Below are 20577 nucleotides of genomic sequence, written 5' to 3'. Positions count from 1 at the left end.
CCCAGGTATTAAGATGCTTTGTCTACTTCGATGGGCTACAATCTCCAACAACTTCAGTTAAAAAAAGCAGAACCTCTCAGAAACTGAAAAAAGGAAAAGCATGAGATAAGTTGGAATCACGTATTTCAATAAGCATATTTTATTCACTGTCTTATTCAGCTTCATGACTAAATAAAGCTTTTCCAGAATTGCTACAGAATTCACTGGCTTTCACTCTTTGCAATGATAGAAACAGAGGCTGAATAAGAAGAAAATTGTGAACACATTGGCTACAAACAGATTTCTGGACAGAGAATATATCAAATACCGACATAATACAAATGATAGTTCAAAGAAAATTCAACTCCTGAACAGTTTTAAATTCAAAGTTCTATTAAAATGATCATGTAAAGTCACAATGGCTTAGCCATGAGAAATCTTCATTCTGGAAAGGGCTTCTTTTGCTTCTCATATCTCTAAGGCAGAACCTACACAACAGAGAGCAATATGGACATTTAGTTTTCAAAAAACAAAGTAACAGAAGTGGGTCTGCTCAACACTGATCTCCCCCATCTGTTTTTCACCCCTCAGAAGAAAAGATTCAGGCACCATTTTGGTTAAGAAACGGAAACAAATAACAGTGTTTGGAGAAAGACGCACATGACTGCAAATACTGAGGAATAACAGCCTTATGAATGATTATTAGGGAATGGCATGTTGCCATGAAAGGAATGTCAAGCATGTTTTTAGTTGTTCAGTCCTAAGATGAGCTGCACCTTTTGAGGTCCATGGAAGTCACTGGGCTTAGAAAGATATAACTCTGTTTAGGATAGCACAGCATATGCAGGAGTCTCAAAATGCAGTCTTTTACACATTTCATGGCAGGGCTGGGGACTGCTGACACAGAGCACATTACGTTTATGGAAAAGTTATACAAGGAACCCGTGGGAATGTCAGTCCTTTAACAACAGAGTAAGCTGTTCTGAGAACACAGACCCCGGAAAGCTGGGGGAGATAATACAAGGGAATGATCTCTTAACTCGCACATCCTGCTCCAGTTCATGTTAGCCAAGCTGAAGCTACTCCACTGTCTTTCTGCTTCAGTGGGGCCTCAGTAAATTATGTTAAGACTATAATTCTGGGACACGTCACCCTGGAAGAGCTGCTGTAAGAGAGGAGGAAGTGCAGAGGCAAAAAACCCCAGCCCAGTTTAACAAAGCTTTGGCACTTCCTGCCTCATGCTCTTTTAAATACCAGCTCTGCCAGCCCCCGACATGAGGTGAGGCCAGAATGCATTTCACTGTTCTGCAGCCACAGCCTCTTCTTCAGTCTCCTGCTTCTCTAGACGGGCTTCCAGGGGAATCAGATACTGGATTTCCTCAGTGCTGACGGCCACTTTATCGGGCTGCAGCCAGCGTTTCAAGTGTTCCAAAGTGCTGCAAGAAAGAAAAAGAGTCACGTCAAAATGCTGGACAGCCATAGGGGAATAGCATGACCAGGCCATCAGGGTTTATTTTACCACCTTCCATCATCTGGAGGTGAAGGAAAACTATACTGACAAGTAAGCAATGTGTCATCAGTTAATTATATTAGTTTTAAAAAATTTAGCTTGCGGACCAGCAAGCTTTTTTTTGCGGGAGGGGGGGAGAGGGAAGCGCGGGCGCATGCGCGTTTGCACCATGTGTGGCCACAAACACCGATGTGCAACTGCAACACCCACAAATGGCAGTTTTGCAGAAGTGCCGCGCATGTGCGTTTCCGGCCGTACATGGCGCTAACGGGCACGTGCAGACCTGCCATGCATGTGCGAAACTGCTCCGCGTGTGCGCTTGCAGCTGCGCATGGCGTGAATGCACATGCGCGGACCAGCCGTGCATACGTGGCCGCTGGATCGCCCTCCCACAGCCACCAGTCTGCAGCCTAAAAAAGGCTGCGGACTACTGCGTTATATGGTCATATCCATATAATTTTATTTAAAAATTAAAAATATATTAAAAATAATCAACTCCCACCCAATGGGCAAAACCCTTCCAGGGCCGTCACAAAACCTTGGTTGGGAAAGCCTGAATTAGACCTTAGCTGCTATACCTTTCATCAGGTTCCATTCCATCCAAATAAAAGTCCGATTCAGACTTCTCCTGCATAAACCTGTCCCAGCATTCCTTCTTGGCTTGAGCAAGGGTATGCAGCATATCCTTGGACGTCACCTCCTGAGACAAACCCTTTATTCTCATCAATCTTCTCTCTAGAGACAGAAGGGAAAAGTGCTTTATTAGAACAGAATGGGGAAAGGAGGCTGACTAAAAGAAGAGTTGGTTCTTATATGCCGCTTTTGTCTACCAAAAGGAGTCCCAAAACAGCTTTCCTCTCCCCACAATAGACACCCTTGTGAGGGAGGTGAGGCTGAGAGAGCCCTGATATTACTGCTCAGTCAGAGCAGCTTTATTAGTGCTGCGGCGAGCCCAAGGACACCCAGGAAAGAATCAACTGATGCTATTCCATGCAGAGCAAAATCATGAAAATCTCCATGTTCTATTTTTGGAAATTCAAACTGCTACGACATTTTTCCTGTTTCCTGACTAGACAGACAAGATAAATTGCATTTCTCCCTCTTAACTCAAGATACTGGATAGAATGCTCTCATAGACGCTTCAGGATTTTATCAAGGAACAAATCAAATAAAACTGAATAGCCTGAACATTCTCTTTCTTTCACACACATGGTGTTTCTGTCAAGTCTGGAGGGAAGTGAAAAGATAACTTTACTCTTTCAATTAAAAAAAAAGACTATACATTTTATTTTTAAGTATCAAAAATATCCAAAATGCATTTTTGAGATAGAGATTAATAACTGCAAGATAAACAATGCTAATTACTTTTGTAGTCCACGTCCTCCTCTGGTAGACCAACCTAAAACTGACCTTGAGAAAATGGGTTTTAAAATACAGCCTTTGTTTTCAGTTTTATATCTTGTTAGGTATCAAGGACATACATACAATAATTTCTTTCATTTGTAGGCTACTTTAATCATTACATGCAACATGCTTCCCTGAAAGATCAAGCACTAACTGCAGAGATCTCAACAGTCAAAGAGATACACTAACCCAAAGATGCCAAATAGACCTCTGAGTCTTTTAGAGGTGCCCAGGGCTTCAAGTTTGCCTGGAAAGAGGTATCCATTATTGCGTTCTGGCTTTCTATGTCCAAGTAAGAATCTGTAAAAGAATCTGCAAATGCATTGCTTGAGTCTTCATTCAGGTCTGGATGTGGAAGAGATGAACAGATTTCAGCCCAAAGGTCCTGGCTGGAGATACTGACTATTGAGTCGACACTTTCAATCATGATCATGATGGAGAAACCCTGGGAGGAAAAATAAGATGGCTTAGGACCTTTATTGCACAACAGTTCACATATTCTTCCGCCCTAAACACACAAAAAGGAGAAGCTGGGACATTTTTAGTTCTCAGGTTTTGATCAAAAGTTTAACTTCTTAAATAGCCTGGGGAAAAATTCAAGGACTTGAAACAAACAAAAAAAACAGAATTGTGTTTTACACTTGGGCGGGTGCTGAAAGTTTTTCTTCCTGTCAGACCAAGAAAACCTCACTGGATTCCAAATTTGCCCAAAATTTCAAATGCCTGCTTCTGAGTGAACATGCCTACGATCAGTATGTACACAGCTGACCTCTATAACTTCGTAGAGTTTCCTCTTTAAACGCACACTTTAGAAATGATAGTAGAAACTAAAACTAACACTTAAAGTCTATTAGACTTTAAAGTCTATTAGACTGCCGGGGGCTCCCTGCCCGGCGGCCTGACGCGGCGAGAGGCGCAAAGCGCCTCTCGCCGCTTCAGGCCGCCCGCAAAGGGAACCCCTGGCAGCCGCGCGGACCACGGCTGCCGGGGGCCCCCGACAAACGGAGCCCCCGGCAGCCGCGCTCCGCACGACTGCCGGGGGCTCCCTGGTCTAGCGTCCACTGTATTTAGATACAGCGGGCTTGATTACTAGTTCCAGTATAAATACAGCAAGTCTGATACACATCCCAGACAAACCATGTGCAAACTGCAGAGCAATCACTATCCCATTATTATGGAGAAAGGACAAAGCATTAAATATACTTTGCAACTTCTCAACATTTAAAACATTTTATTGATTACCAAGTTTATACCTTGGCTTTCTCTGGAGACTCAAAGGTGGCTAAGAAAAACTGCCACAAAGCTACAATAAGAGGATACCAATAGTACCAGCAACATACAGTACACAATATGTCCACACACTCAAACACCCAAAAATAAAGCTCCCTCCAATAGGCCCTTTTTACAAATCTTTGGAGAAAGCAAGCAGGGATTGATAGTGCCTTCTCAGGGAGACTATTCCATAACAACATTCCAACAACCAGGACACCCTTGCCAAGGCAGAGAAGGTGCAGCCGGTACAAGGTACACACAGGAGCAGGCAATCACCAGTTTAACCGACACACAGGGTCATGACATTATAATAACAGGACCGACAATATGGCATTGCGTGTTTGGTTTGTAAATGAGAGACTCCAGCTTAAACGCCTGATGTCTGGGATATATGAATGAGCAAATCTGCAGGGCCCCTGCTCCCTCCCTCCCAGAAATCCATCAATGTGTTCGGCGCCTGGACCTGTGTGCACTGTTATCATTGTTATAATTAACAGCGTTGATAGTATTAATGTTATGGTTATCTATATGTTATGGATTGTTTCTTGCATTGTTTTCTACATTTTATGTAAACTGCCCTGAGCCTCTGGGGAGGGCGGTATATAAATATAATAAACATAAACAAATAAATAATAAATTGTGCTGCCCCTTACATCCGGTGGTCAATCATGTATTCCCGACTGGCAATTGCTTTTCTTAGTTATAGTATGTCCACCCAACCTAAGTACCCCAAAACAGCCATAAAAAAAGGTTCAAGTAAGCTTTTGGAACACACAGTAAAACATTCATTAAAAACAACCATTAAACAAAGCCCATACACAAAACAGATGGTCAGAGAGCGCATGCGAGGTAAAACCCATCAAGCTTCACCTGCTGGCAGGAGACAACCACAGAGGCAGCGCGCCCCGGGGGTCCCTTACCAGATCTGGCTGAGCCCAAGACAACTCTTCCGCGGCCCTCTGCCGCAGCCGCAGCCCCACCGAGGGCGACGGGGGGCTCGGAGATCTCGGCCCTGCAGGCAGGGGCCCCAGCAGCAGCAGCACGCGGGCACGGACGGGCCACAGCAAGAGCCCGGGCAAGGGGGGCTCTCCCGGCCCCGGCCCCGCCCCTACCTGGAACGCGGCGTCCGCTCTGCCCCTCCCCCGCTTTGGCTCCTCGGCAAAACGGCGCGCTCTCAGCCGCCCGAGGCCGGTGGGCGGGTTCTCCTAAACAGACCAATCGGATAACGGAGCGGGGACACGCGGCAGCCGCAGGCGACGGGAGGCCGCAAGAAGCAATCGCCGCTTGTGCTTCTGGGATTCAAGGGATTCGACGACGTAACGAGGGGGCCGCGAGCCCGGAACTACGTCCGGTTTCCAGCCGCAGTTGACGCATCTCTCCATATGCGGGGCAAACCGCGTGAAAGCGCATCGGGATTAATGTCACGGTCTCAAATAACGCGGGCAGAAGCGGAGAGTGGCGTTCGTTGCAGGGCTTCGAAATAATCGCGCCATCTAAGGTTTAAAACACACTCGCGCGCGCGCACCCAAAAGAACCTAGTCAAAGCTGAATGTTTTCCGTGGCAGATCCCAGACTTTAAAATGTTGTATACCAGACAGACATTTCCCAGATGAAGTAGTCGCGAGGAAGACCTCTTCTGCGGATCTCTATTGCAACTTAAGGATGCGGTAGAAGCTAACCGAGGCAGGGTCTCTGCCCCGTGTTTTTAAGGACGAGCAGAAATTCAACCAGGGCACCGCCTCATCGAGATAGGGGGAAACCACAAGCGTTGAATCTCTGCCCCCCACAGCCTTTTATAAACAAAACTTCCAACATGGATCTTTAAAGTCGAAACAGAGTTTTGGGAGGACGTGAGCGACGCCTTCAAAGCGCTGAGACGAAAAGGGGCTGCCTGCTGTGCTCGCACTTTCCCACTGGTGGATTTCCACCCTTCTTGCCCCGCATTGGGGGGGGGGGCAGGCGGAGAATGATTCTAATCGGAACCGGAAAAGAGAGCGGTCCAGACATCTCCTTTTGCTTGTTTATACGTTTTCAGAAAAGCGGGCGAGGCGGGTTTGTGTAGTTACCTACGCCATCTTGTTGCCTGGCAGAACCTACCTGTCTTGCCCTTTTGCGTAAGTGACGGTGGGGCTCTCTCTTCTCCCGCCCCTTTCCTGTTCTGAGCCTCTACAGCAGCTGCCCTAATGTGAGGACAGGAGGGTTTCTGCGGCTGCGCAGGTCAGTCCGGTGTGCCGTTCTTCGCTGGGGGGTTGTCTAGAAGTGGCGGTCTGGGGCAGGGACCTTTCCTGGGAGGGCGAGTGGGTTTGGCTGTTTGACGGCAGCTCTCTCTTCTGCCGCTTGCTGTCGCCAGGACCTCGTTTGGTGGTTGGCTTCTTTTGCAGAGAAGGGGGTCACCTGGGGCAAGGGAAAGGAGGCGGGTGAACCATCCAACTTCCAGGGCCTTGTCTGCATCAGGCTTATCATCTCGTGCAAAGGCAGGTCCTGACCCTTCAAGTGATCTGCTTGGCATGTGCTGGACATGAATGTGTAGGCCCAGAAGAAAGAGGTTGGTGTCCCCGGAGCAGCAGGAGCGAAAAAGGCAAATTCCTTGTTGGGGTTTCTTACGAAAGGGATTGAGACTAAAACATGAAATACCGCAGTGGCAGGTATTGTACAGAGCCAGGGTGCAGCCTCTTTTGGAATACTGTGCACAGATGTGGTTACTGTCTCAAAAAGGTGTAGAAAGTGTACAAGAGGGCAACCGAAGGGCTTGGAGCATCTTTCTGACGAGGAAAGGCTGAAGAGGTTGGAATTGTTTAGGTTAGGAAAATAAAGCAGGATTGGGGGTAAAATGCTAGAGGTTTGTAAAATGATGCGGGAAGTGGATAGAAGGAACTTTTTCTCTCTCTCCATAATAGATCCTGAATGAAGTTCATGGGCAGTAGGTACAGGGCAGAGGAGAAGAAACCTTTATTTACTCAATGAGTAAGTAAGCTATGGAATTAACAGTGAATGGAGGTAGTAATGGCCAAGAGGGTAGGCAGCTCTAAAAGGGAATTAATCAGATTCATAGAGGAGAGGCCCATCAATGGTAGTGCCCAAAAGGGAACCTCCATGTTCAGAGACTATATAAACTCTGAAAGCCTGTGGTGGGAGGCAAGATCAGGAAGGTCTTGGTCTCTGTGCTTCATTAGCCCTCCGAGGCAACTGCTTGGCCACTGTGCAAACAAGGATGCTGGACTAAATAGACCACTGGTCTGATTCAGCAAGGATCTTATATTCTTACTACAGTATCATAAAGTGTTTGTAATAGGAATTAGGGCATGTTCTAGAAGTATAACAATTCTATCATTCAAAATGTAGCAGTGGAATGAACTTGATGCCATTCAAGATACATTCAGGTTGGTAACTGTTGGTCTGAAATAGCAGGACAAAGAACAAGTCTGGTGGTAACTTTAAAACCAACAAAGTTTTATTCTGGATATGAACTTTCAGTTTGTATACACACTTCTTCAGATACACTGAAGCAGATGTCACCAACCATTACATATAAGTAGAGGGTTTATGTATACATAGAGCCTTTTTTGTGCTGTCTGTGCGTGAAGGAATACTTTCAACTTACCCAAGAACAGGACAAGAAAGAATTGGTAGCATTTTCACAATATACCATCACATCTACTGTAGAGTAGCTGCCATCTCTCCAACCCACCAATGAATAAGATACTGACCACCAACAGCCCTCAAAACAATGCTATTAAGAAGAGACTCCATATAGACCCCTCCTGATGTTTGCAATACCACACTGGATCCCTACATTGAATGCTTCTGCCATAGAATCCAAACCAATGTGATCAACAACAGAATCTCAATTATGCTGAAAGGAAGGCCATAGACAGTCTCAGGAACAATCCAGATAGACAAAGACGGAGTCATTGTCATCATGAATAGAGACTATATCTAGGAGGCTCAATGACAACTTTCAAATACTGCTTTTTACAAACAACTCTTCTCAGATCCCACACAGGAATACAACAAAGAACTAAACAAGATTATAAAATAATTACCCTTGCACATTCAGGAACAAACCCTTTAAAACAGTGGTCCCCAACCTTTTTATCACCAGGGACCACTCAATGCTTGACAATTTTACTGAGGCCCGGTGGTGGTGGGGGGGATAGTTTACTCCTCTGCTCTCAACCATTGCCCTAACGCTCTCTGATCGCTATGGTAATGTTTAAACATCCCTTCAAAATAAGATACAGACAATGAACATAAGGAACATTTTATTTTCATGGAAATTTTAACTCATGACAATGACAAATCAATGGGAACTCTGAGCTTGTTTCTCTGCAATGAGATAGTCCCATCTGGGAGTGATGGGAGACAATGACACCTGAAGTGTGTTGTAAAGGGCCGGGGGGGGGGAGGCATCCTTCGGGGCCCACCACCAATGCGTCGAAGGACCACATGTGGTCCGTGGCCCACAGGTTGGGGATCGCTACTTTAAAACACACCACAGGATCAGGCACCTTCATACTATGCCCAAAATACACAAACCAGGATACCCCATTGTCTCAGGGATAGGCACAATTACCATGGGGGTTACCTGGATACATGGACTCTGTTCTAAGACCCCATGTCATCAACACTCCTAGTTATGTGCACCACACCTCAGATTTTATGAGGAAAGTATAGCTGTTGAACAGCCCTCCAGAGAATATTATTTTAGCCACTGGATGTGGAAGCCTTGTGTGCCAATATCCCACATAAAAGATGGATTATGAGCCATAAGGAATATAATTTTTGACAACACAATTGACTTTGCCACCAAACTTTGCTATTTGTTCTCTCCCATAACCCCTTCATATTTGTTGACAATTTATTCGTTCAAGTCAAATAGTACAGCTATGGGCATCCAAATGGCCGCACAATATGCTAACATCTTTACGGCCAACTTGAAACATCATCTCCTAAACTCCTACCCACTCACACCTCTCTTGTACCTGCAATACATTGATGACATCTTTATTATTGTCTGAACACATAAAGTAGCCATATTTTCATGGACATATTCCACTAATTCTTCAGTGATTTTCAAACCACCGTCAACCTGACAGTGAACCCATCTAAGTAAAAAATAATACACAGTGGATGCATAGACATCACCTTATATCCAAAACCTAGTGACTGACAAGCAAACAAATCTACTTTCTAGTCTACAAACAAGTATTTCTACAAATCTATATTTGTAGATGATAGCCTTTTGCTACCATCCTACATATACCAAACAATCGATTGTATACAGCCCAGTTCTATGCTACAGCTTCATGTGTTCCAATCCTACAGACAGAGCTTCTTGCCTGAGATTCTCACAAACCTTTTTGGAACTAAAATATTGACTTGAATTTAGGAAACTAATTAACAATGCCAGAATGCAGCCAGAGAAAACCAGTATCAAGACAGTTTGGGCTCCAATCTCCAGCTTTTTTCTTCAGAAAAAAATTGGGTACATGAGCCAAAATCAGTACTATACTATTTTGAAAAGACCTATATTTTGAACAAAAAGTAGTGATTGGAATAGGAGTTGAAACTTCTTTTTATATTCCCCCTTTCTCCAATTCTTAAATGGGATATGTGAGATAGGAACCAGCAATAATACGTCAAAGTGGATAGAGAGGCGAAATTTTGTAAAAAATTGTCCGTGATGTTTGATCCAGCTTTCTCCCTGCATTTATAAGCTGTATACTGTGAAAATTACCATGTAACTTACATTTCTGGCAGTTCTTAAAATAGTATCATGCTAACGAGTCCACATGTAATAGATGGAGTCGGGTAGTCTGGCTGTGAGAGATATGTACTATACTTGTAATGCAAAAAGAACACTTGCCAACATGATGTGGCACACTGTCTTACTAATGTCAAGTAATCTGTATTTTACTTTGACAGTAAATATATTTTCCCGTTTTCTTTTTTTTTGTCTGCATCTATTCTTAAACTTGGCTGTGTCTGCTTACAGAGGATTTGGTTTCTATTGAGTGTTACATGAGCTTGCCTTACACATTTCTCCCCTCTCTTTGCTTCGTCATGACTGGCTGTTCAGGTCTGGGAACCCCCTGTACATTTTTGTGTGATGAGCTGTATGGTCCCTTTTGCTACCTTGCTGATGGGACTACTGCTGACCAGAACCATGGCCTGGACTTCGACTGGGAAGACGCATGTGGAACTGATCAACAATCTTTACAGTGAGTACAGGCAGCTGCCTGCATCCCAGGTTCATTTGCTGGCTGAAATGACTGGATATGTGGGGAACTTTTAAAAACATCTGCGTTACCCTGAATGAATTTGTCTAACACATGCTGATTTATTCTTAGTGATGATGTTGCCTCTGTGGTGGTGGAAGGTGCTGTCAGGTTGTAGCCGACATGGTGACTCCACAGGATTTTCAAGGCAGAGTTGAGCAGAGGTGGTTTGCCATTGCCTGCCTCTGTCTAGCACCTTAGATTTCCTCAGTGGTCTCCCATTCAAATACTAACCAGGGCTGACCCCTACCTAGCTCCCAATATCTGATGAGAATGGATTAGCCTGTGTCATCCAAGGAAAGGTGTTGTCTCAGTTAACTTTCTGAAATGTAGATATCTGTATGGGGCTGCTATGGAGAGCCAGTGTGGTATACTGGTTACAACATCAGATTAGGACCTTGGAGTCCCAGGTTTGAATCCTTATTTTGCCATGGAAGTAACCTTGGGTCATCTGTGTGTTCACTCAGCCTAACCTGATTGTTGTGAGGATGAAATGGAGAGAAAAGCTAAGCTGCTTTGGGTCCCTAAGTGAGAGAAAGGTGGCACATAAATAAAGTAAAAAAAAACATAATTGGACATGTCTTTCTAATTACTTTGGATTCATGCTTATGAATTCTGTAAGTAAGGAATTACCTGAGCAAGACAGCCAAGTATCTAGTATAGGAAAATATGTCTGTCCATGGAGTGGATGAAGTGGCAGAGCTCCACTACAGCTGGTGCAGAGAGCAATTTCTTCTACATTCCTTTTGTTTTATTCCCCTTGAAATACATCAGTGGTCAGTATGCTGGCACTCTTCTCTCTAGCAATGTGAAATGTGAGCATGTTCATGTCTCTGTTGCTTCGATGACAGCAGGCGCTACTGTAAAAAGAAACCAGAGTGGCTAGCTGCAGCCTTTTCTGTATCTGCTCATCCATCCGCTTATAATTTCTTGACTGGAAACCGAGACCCCCTTGGCATGGAAGCTTCTTTTCTGTGGGCTCTTTCGGTGTACAGTTTCTGTTGCTTAAAGGTATCTGGAGAGGACCAATTGCACGGTTTTCCCCCCTAGAGTGGGCTGTCATATGTGGAGGGCACCTGGGGGAACACAGCATTAGTTGTTATACAAGCTAAATCTTGGTAAATTGATACTTTTCTCCAGCAGTCTTCATGGAGAGTTCCACAGACCTGACCCAACTACTACTTCTGAAGTAAAAACTGGCTTCTTTTATTTGGCACTTTGTCATATACTATGGTTTGTAAAAACCAACTTCCTTGAATCGATTGGTCAGTGTTAATTTCACATAAAACTAATGACACAACATATTTCTTTATTCAACTGAGGTCCGGCCAGTAGCCCAAATAAGGCTGTTGCAAGATTATCAAAATTACAATCTGATTTTGTGTGTTTGGACTCACATGAATGTATGCAGGATTATCTGTTTTATTTATTTCCTATCCACTCTTTTGTAGAAAATGGTGTGATTAAGTCTCAGCGAGTCCATGATGTATTACTGGCCACAGATCGAGCACACTACATCAAGTATTTTCCATATATGGACTCTCCTCAGTCCATTGGTAAGAAATGTCATAGATAATTACAAGTTAATAAAGAATGTTACACTTCACAAAAGGTGAGTTTTATCTTCTTGAAACTTCTAGAGAGAGTTCAGCTTTGACTGCAGAAATGGATTCTGGAAAGTTTTTGTGGATAGAGCAAATATTCTGCTAGCGTTATAGGAGACAGAGCAGGAAATCTTTGAATTGCCTAGGAAAAAGAGGGAAGGGGATTTTTTGCTGATTATAACCATTCAATTCCATAGAAAATCCTCAAGTTACTATAAAGTCTTGACATGAAGATAATGTTTCTTTCAGGGTACAAGGCTACAATCAGTGCACCTCACATGGTAAGGCCTACTTTCTCATGAGTTAAATTGCACTTGAGGACAAATGAGCACTAATTGTATTTAGCAGAGGGAAATCAAAAGTACTGGAACAAATGAAAATGTCTTGTGCTACATCTGATCATTTGCCCAATTAGCTTTGTGCTGTCTGCTCTGATAACAGCAATTCTGTTGGGACTCAGTTCTCTTCCACTTCAGTAGAAATGGAAGCTGAGACCTTCTGCACACAAGCCATGTGTTCTGCCACTGAAATATGGTCCTTCCCATTTCTTAGAAGCATTGTAAAGCTGTTATATGTGTTAGGCACCATTTAAATGTACTCATGTGCCACGCAGGTGCATTGTACCTCTTGTTAAATTAATATTCTAGTATCTTGAGCTGGAAGATTTTTTTAGCTGAAATGGTTGTTGGTATCTGTTGGTGTCAAATTTATCAATTTGTGTGTACAGATTTATATAAAACGTGCACATACCTACAATTTGGTGGAACAGAAGCAAAGTCTAGATGTAAGAATACTACAATACAAAACTAACTCCCTTATCTCATGTATGCTCAAAATTATGCAACTTGCAGCTGCTTTTATTTGCCTCAAAGAGCAATAATACGCTGTTTCCTGAGAGTCAGGGAATGCCAATCATTAAACTGGGCAGGACATGTGATCCCTAACCCTAACCATGCTTATGCCATTTGTCTTCAAAATCATGCAAGATCATCCAGGAACTATGTAATTCTATCGGATTTGCCTGCCTAAACTGTATACTTTCTACATTTTTGCTTATATTATGTGTCTGTTGTGGGGTGAGGAAAAGGAAAGAGATTGTAAGCCGCTTTGAGAATCCTTCTGGTAGAGAAAAGTGGCATATAAGAATCAACTCTTCTACTACTTAACCATACCCTTTTATTGGCCCTGGGCACAGGGATTGTAGGATAAATTTCTGTATACTGGAGATTATGAAATATTGCTTGTTTCTACAGCATGCTCATGCTCTTGAGTTATTGAAGGATCAGTTAGTGGAAGGAGCAAAAGCACTGGATGTGGGCTCAGGAAGTGGATACCTCACAGCATGCTTTGCAAGGATGGTAAGTAAAATGTCTTAATTTCTTGGGAATCTGGCGAAAAGCAGACACCTGTTTTTAAACGAGGTTCATGAGGGATCTGCTTGTGGGACACCGAAGTATGACATATGTATTAGAAGCTCTTAATGTCTAGTGCAGGGGTAGTCAAACTGCGGCCCTCCAAATGCCCATGGACTACAATTCCCAGGAGCCCTTGCCAGCATTTGCTGGCAAATGCTGGCAAGGGCTCCTGGGAATTGTAGTCCATGGACACCTGGAGGGCCGCAGTTTGACTACCCCTGGTCTAGTGGAATGTTCCCTTGAGCCAAACTGATGGAATAAATTAAATGAGAGTGTTATGATCCGTTAAATCAAGTTTTTCAGTGTTAAATAATGTACACATAGTAGTCTCTAGAAACTCTTGGAAATGTCCTTTCCCTACCCTGGACATTACCTAACACAATCCACAGAGGCTAGTTGTTTATCCATTTGTTATTTGGCAACTGGATAAAGACGTTGCATGTAAATGTCCAGTTCTTTAATTTGTAGCTACAACATAGCTTGAAACACATATCATTCCCCTTACAGATGGGTCCCACAGGGAAAGCCGTGGGAATTGAACACATTGAACAGCTGGTTCATGAATCCATGAGAAATGTCAGAGAGGACGACCCAACTTTGCTTAGCTCTGGACGTGTGAAACTTCTAGGTGAGCTCTTTGGATTGTAGCGGTGGTACAAATTCCTTCTACTGGGATCCATTTACCCTTCTCCATTGGTGTAAACTTGTCCAAGAGCAACGCTGAAGTGCATTTGATTACCACATGAGAACTAGGTTGCTTTACTGTCACCAATATCAGCTTTTATGACAAAACAGCCCTACACCAGAACAGAGTTTGAGTCCAGTGGTACCTCGAAGCCCAACAAAGTTTTATTCAAAGTATAAGTTTTTGCATGCATGCACACTCCTTCAGATAAGACCCGCACCATTTATCTTGGAGAGCTACAAGTCTCCTCCTCAAAAAATGCAGTCATCTGAGGGGACTCAGAATAGTGATGACAAAGAACTACAGCTTTGGTATAGCAGAAACTTTGCCCCAGAACTCCATCATATGGAAAGTTCTCAGGTTTCTCTTTTTTATTTTTAGAAAATTGAGGAAGACCATTTATTGTGTGTTTGTTTCAGCAAGCCTTTAAGTGAGTATGTGAGATTGTGTTCCCCTGGTGTCTAAGCAGCAGGTGAAGGTTTGGGAGTTTGACAGACATGTTCTTCTGTGTCTGACTCTGCTAAATGATGTGATAGCTGTGCATTTTCAAACCGGCAACTTGCTAAAGGCCTGCAGTGCTCCAAAGAAACATATTTGTTATGGTAAACATTTATATATTGCTTAATTATATATTGTTAAATTAAATAAGTGGTTGTGCTATCAGAAAAAATGTAGAGAGGCAAATGGCATGTGATAAATTATTGCAACTTTTTGCGAATGTACTTTATGGAGATTTTCTGTTGTAAACAGGCTCACCTGACATTTGAGTAACATTCTGACTTTGAAAATGCTGTTGAAATTAAGTAGAATTAGAACTATATCAAGATGTGGAAAGGTGTTTGGAGTGTGGTGTTAATTGTGAAAGTTAAATTAGGAGCTGGGAAATCAAATGGTCCTAGCTGGCAGATATATGGAATCAACGATGCCTAATTAATCCCCCGCCTCCTATTATGACCGCCACTAATCTGCCTAACGCACTGGGTCCCAGTAAGAGTTGATCTGAGGCTCCTTTGCAGTTCTATCTTATTATTACTGCTGTTATCATGTTGGAGTTATTATTGCTGTATTGTTATTGCTGTTGTCACATGTGTTTCCTTATGTTTTCTGTACCTGTTTCCTGTTCCCTGTAAACCGCCCTGAGCCTTCAGGGGAGGGCGATATATAAATATAAATAAAATAAATAAATAATTCTGTTGTACAAGGCAGAGATTTGTAATTCTCATATTCCTACATCAGCTGTTTCCCAATTCACCACTTCTAAGTTAAATGTTAAAATTTCTGTAGCAGAGTAGAGATTTTAAATCTACTAAATCAGGATCAAATTCTAAAAATAATAAGGGGGAGTTATGTGGAATATATCCTTGGATATAAAGTTGGCAGTGCTCATGCAAGATGTCCTTTTTAATCAGCTTTTAAAACTCAATTTAAAGCCAAATCCTGACAGCTTGCTTAGAAGGTTTATTACAAAAGTAACTGTCCAGAGAATTGCTTCTTCGTAGTCAAATATCTAGAAGTGATAACTAGATACTGGGGATCTAAAATCCTTTTAGCTTTTCTCTCTGTATTTCTTCCTTTTACTATTTGCTTTCCTAGTCCCATTTAGCCAAGAAGAAACTATTGAAGAGCGAAATATCCCCCAGTATGGCTACCATATTGTGTGGGGATCTCCTCAATCTTATATTTATATTATTGATTAATGGGTGTTTTAGGCCACTCCCTCTTACAATACTCTTCTAATGGCTATCTTCTAGTAGCCATTCGTGACCCCCATCTGTAGATAGCTAAATCTGTCAGTAAGAGCTACATGGAGGTTAAACAGATTTTCCAGCAAATTTGGGGCATTCCCTAGGTATGCAGTAAAGTTTGGTTTTGCTTTTATAAAACTACCCTAAAGTAGTGTTCTGTGCACAAGCAGAGAGGACGTTCCTTACTTATCTGTGTGATGGAGCTTAAAAACTATGGTGGGCTATTGGGGAGCCATTTGTGGCCCTGCTGCCACAGCTGCAGATGCCAGGAGCCACTCGTGGGTTCAGCAGTAGAAGGCACTGGGGAACCACTCCAGGCTTGCAGCAGCTCCCAGACATGGCCATAACTAGGCTCCAAGACTCAGCAATGGGCAGCGGAACCCTTCCCCCCACAAATTTCATGGGTCCCATTTGTGCAAACATAATCCGTATACAAGCTTCATGTAGGTTTCAAAAGAAAGGAAAGGTAGACACGGATGGTTTAGGAGCAGATACCATCTGAACAAGAACCTTCACTACAAATTCTCTCTTCACAGTTGGGGATGGCAGGAAAGGGTACCCTGAAGAAGCCCCTTATGATGCCATCCATGTTGGAGCAGCTGCACCCACAGTTCCAAGCGAGGTAAGAAAGAAAGAAGAAACCAGGCTCCATCTTGATGTTGTCTAGATCCGTCAAAGAAGTTAATAATGAAATCTGTTACTAAGTTTTGTGTCTAGAGCTTTCACGCTTTGTGTTCTGCAAATAGATATAAGAAAAACACTATAAAATCCTTTACTGTTGGCATCTATCTGCCAAACTGAAAATATATTCAGAAAGTTCATGTAAATGTCAATAGTCTGTGACTTTAGGAGGCTTATTGAATTCATCTTTGTCAGAATTAAGCTATATTGAACCTAGATAAAATAATAATCAAAATATTGTGAGATACTATTTAACTAGATTCCCCAGATTCTCATAGGCTACTTCAAAAAATAGAATTGCTTTGGAAATTTGGCAGCTATTTGTAATTTTTTGGAAAGACAGTTTAATGGCAACATGTCCCTTGTTTTGTGAATAGAACATAGCATAATTGACCTAGTGGTTTGAGGACATTAGACCTATTTTCTATAAGGAATAATTTTGCTGAGATAGTGTTTAATTGATACGGAGTATTTGTTTTGTTGGGCATTCCCTTTGGGAATACCTAGTTATAAAACCTTTCACTGAAATAGAATAGCCAGTTCAGAAATAGGAAGCAAAACAGATAGAATTATGGGGTTTTTAAATTGATATAGGAGTGATAAACTAGTAGTTTCATCCCAGTTTGGGTTACAAGTAGATGAGAAGTTGGCATTCTCAGAGGATTAGAAACAAATACTTTCTGATGCACTTGCTATGGACCTCATGTCCAATGTTGGCTTTCTCAGTTTCCATTTCATGTCCTGTTCATCTGATTGATGCTGTTTCTTTTTTACCAGTTGCTGAATGAGCTGAAACCTGGAGGACGACTAATTTTGCCAGTAGGGCCTGAGGGTGGAAACCAGGTTATGATGCAGTATGACAAAACTAAAAATGGACAAATTGTGGAGAAGCAACTGATGAATGTAATATACGTTCCTCTGACAGATAAGGAGAAACAGTGGCCTCGGTAAAATTTTAATTAGCCCTTCTCTTTTGCAAGGCAGTTGGGAAAGTTCATTTTTCCTATTGTTACATCATAGTCGCGAAAAGAAAATCCCCAATCGCTTCTTCCTTTACTAGGGAAAGCAAGGAGACTTGTGTGCAATGCAGCTACTATAAAAGTTCTTTCAAGAGTCAGGGAAGTGCCTTGGGAACCCCAGAAAAGAAGCTCATGCCTTAAGTTTCTTATTCCACATGGATATGTCATGCTTCTTCCAATGAGTTCAGGACCCCTGTACATCAATGATTCCACTTTATCCCTCGCAACAGCTCTGAAGTAGGATAGGATAGCTGATCTATTGTCCTGTGATCCTGTGCACATCTGGAAGTAAGCCCCACTATATTTAATGGGCTTTTCTTCTAAATAAACCTGCAGGCAGGCAGGCTGTGCATGGATTATATAACAGATGTACATCCTGCACCAAGGCTCCATAATTTCACATAACACTTTTGGGCAGTGCAACTCCTGTGGTGTAAATAGTTCTTGAAATGGTTATTCCTGCAGCCTCAGATGTAGTAAGCAGGTACTGTAAAAGGGAAAATCACTGTTAATATTTAGCTCTTGTTCTCAGGAAAATGGGAACACCAAGTCTTGGGGACTATGTATCATGATTTAGAGGCTAACAAACTACAGTACTACTTCAGAGTAATATATAACTGGGCAGATGAGAATAAAGTGTATATTAGAATGTAGATGAAATAAGAATTTTGGATGTATTCAGAGAGGCCAGTAATTCAACAACGTTGATGCATGAGTCCACAGTACCTTCAGCCCAACTTGCAGATATTGGGGAAACTTTCATAGGTATACCAATATGGGCATAATCCTCTCCTAAGTAGTAGATCCTCTGGCATGAAGGTAATACACACAAAGCTTGGTATAGTTGGAACTGAGGAAATAGTTGGTACGAGAACTTGTTCCTGGACTCGTGGTGTACTTTGTAGGTATTTGGAAGGCTTTCAGAGGTCACATGTGCTATGGGAGACAACCCTTTCCCTCACTATGGGATGGCAACAGGGCTGTGGCTCAGTGGTAGGACAACAGATTGGTATGCAGAAGGATCCAGGTTCAATCCCCAGATTCTCTAGTTGAACGGATGTGGTAGCAAGTGATGTGAATGTTCCCTGCCTGAGATCTTGGAAAACTGCAGCTGGTCAATTTACTGGTTTTGATTAACCAAGGTTCCGATTCAGTATACGGCAGATCCATGTGTCTTCGTTAACTATGGTTACATTTTGCAGACCTCTGAGGAGGGCTCCCCCTAACAATCCTTGTTTGTTCATTGTCTCTCTCACACACATACACCACATCACAGTTCACATGCAGACAACGTAACTAGAAGTTCTGTCTTAGTTGAGGAACAGATAGGGATATGAGTATGCATGGCATGAAATTAACAGGGAGAAAACAGGTATCCTGATGTACATGATAAATGATTTATTTAGAAGACAGAGCTAAGATTTACCCATATAAACTGTGCCCAAACCACAAGCACATTGCCACAGATGGGAGCAGAGTATGACTTCCTTGTCTCTCCCCACCCTTTGCAACCGAAAATGCTGGAGGCAAGGAGTGTCCATGAACAGCATGAAGGGGGGAGGGGGAGTCAGGAACAAGAAAAGAGAACTGGTGAAAATTGCTTCCTTCTCTGCCCAGATAGAATCTCACCATAATTCTATACTGAGAAAAGTAAAATGAAGGCTGATGTATGAACCCCTCAGTCTAAAAACAGAAATTAGACAAACATTTGGGTTCTTGCTGCTGAAAACTGTCCATGTTAATAGAACAGAGTAAGAAATAAAATAAACATAATATACCGTAGATATTGTTTGCTTCCAGCAGTACTTCTTTTAAAATAAGGTTGCAGTCTTTTATTACACTGTAATAATTTAGTTCCAAGGGCTAAAATTGGAAAATTTATGCACAGGATTGTGCTAATTGTTTATAGTACAAAGGAATTGTACTATGTAGCTTCAGCTTTGGGAATATTCTTAACAGCAAGCGCAAATACCAGAGTTTAGAAAAGGTATGATAATAATATTCCATTGTCTCTCTTTCTCTAGGGATGAAATTTAAACAAATTAAATCATTTGTAAAGGATCTCTGGGAAAGCCTGTGAACCGTGCTTGGAACAGGCAATTACATGCTGCATATACAAATAAATAAACCTCTTTTATACCCCCTTGATACTCTCACAAATACAATTTTGGATAATGAAAAGAGAAAGCTTAACAATTGACACAGTATCTTTAATCCCACACAGTTGGAAATGAGACAAAACATTTAGGTAAGTTTTAAAAATAACAGTAAACACTGATCCAGCTGTCCTTTGTTGTAGATGTTTAAAATTCTGTATATAGAAGCAGAAGGAAACATGCAGGTAGACCCAGCTTAAATTAATATATTTTAAATTCACCTTATTTGTTCAGCTGCTACTTGGAAAATGTTCCCATTTACTAAAAGTACTATATTGGACATACACGGATTTGTAACAGCTTAATTAATAAAATATTAAACCTGGCTCTTAATGCTTCCTTTCCTCACTGAGTGGAAGTGTTGTGCTGAATCAAGATCTCTGTAGTCTTCCATTTTACCTCTACTGATGTCCACCTAGCTTTCATTTAGGAGATCAAATAAATACAATGTTTCTATCTTTCCCTTTTGGTGTAGAGATACTCTACACACAAGTTTAGTTTTGCTGATCTGACTACATAGCTAGTACTATCACTATACAGGGGTATATGGTATTTTATTTATATCATGCCGAAAGTATGATTTCCTTGCCTCTCCCCTCCCTTTGCAACCTAAAATGCTGGGATGCAAGGGCTGTCCAGGGACAGCATGGAGGGGGGAACATTGGGGGTCAGGAACAAGAAACTATAACTGGTGAAAATCACCTCCATCTCTGCCCAGAGAGGAAGGCTTGTTCCTCAACTCATGATGTACTTTATAGGTATTCTGAGGGCTTTCAGAGGTCGCATGCAATGTGGGCGATAACTGTTTTCCTCACTATACAGTAGCCAT

At 42.3% G+C, this 20577-nt stretch overlaps 2 protein-coding genes across 12 annotated transcripts; one reads left to right on the top strand and one right to left on the bottom strand.

Moving 5' to 3' along the window:
- Positions 1-123: 123 nt before the first annotated feature.
- Positions 124-6282, bottom strand: CCDC32 (coiled-coil domain containing 32). 4 transcript variants are annotated; one of them, XM_077322890.1, is made up of 4 exons: positions 6263-6282; positions 3083-3338; positions 2068-2224; positions 124-1415 (listed from the first exon to the last, which is right to left on the bottom strand). In XM_077322890.1, the coding sequence occupies exons 2-4, from the start codon at positions 3324-3326 to the stop codon at positions 1277-1279; spliced, it is 540 nt and encodes a 179-aa protein (XP_077179005.1). In that variant the 5' UTR covers positions 3327-3338; positions 6263-6282; the 3' UTR covers positions 124-1276. The 4 variants fall into 4 exon arrangements, with proteins under 4 accessions (XP_077179005.1, XP_077179004.1, XP_077179003.1 ...); XM_077322889.1 differs by lacking the exon at positions 6263-6282 and adding an exon at positions 5278-5469; XM_077322888.1 differs by lacking the exon at positions 6263-6282 and adding an exon at positions 5036-5271.
- Positions 5463-20081, top strand: LOC143830406 (protein-L-isoaspartate(D-aspartate) O-methyltransferase-like). 8 transcript variants are annotated; one of them, XM_077322881.1, is made up of 10 exons: positions 5463-5663; positions 7063-7129; positions 10245-10386; positions 11895-11999; positions 12297-12328; positions 13301-13405; positions 13970-14090; positions 16429-16514; positions 17351-17520; positions 19617-20081. In XM_077322881.1, exons 3-10 carry the CDS (start codon positions 10275-10277, stop codon positions 19627-19629), a joined length of 744 nt encoding a protein of 247 aa, XP_077178996.1. In that variant the 5' UTR covers positions 5463-5663; positions 7063-7129; positions 10245-10274; the 3' UTR covers positions 19630-20081. The 8 variants fall into 8 exon arrangements, with proteins under 8 accessions (XP_077178996.1, XP_077178997.1, XP_077178999.1 ...); XM_077322883.1 differs by lacking the exon at positions 5463-5663 and adding an exon at positions 5697-6279; XM_077322880.1 differs by lacking the exon at positions 5463-5663 and adding an exon at positions 6243-6382.
- The last annotated feature ends 496 nt before the right edge of the window (positions 20082-20577 follow it).

The sequence above is a fragment of the Paroedura picta genome, chromosome 2 (assembly GCF_049243985.1).
Source record: "Paroedura picta isolate Pp20150507F chromosome 2, Ppicta_v3.0, whole genome shotgun sequence".
Classification (NCBI taxonomy): domain Eukaryota; kingdom Metazoa; phylum Chordata; class Lepidosauria; order Squamata; family Gekkonidae; genus Paroedura; species Paroedura picta.
Note: the sequence above shows the minus strand (reverse complement) of the source record. Positions and strands in the feature narration are given on the sequence as shown.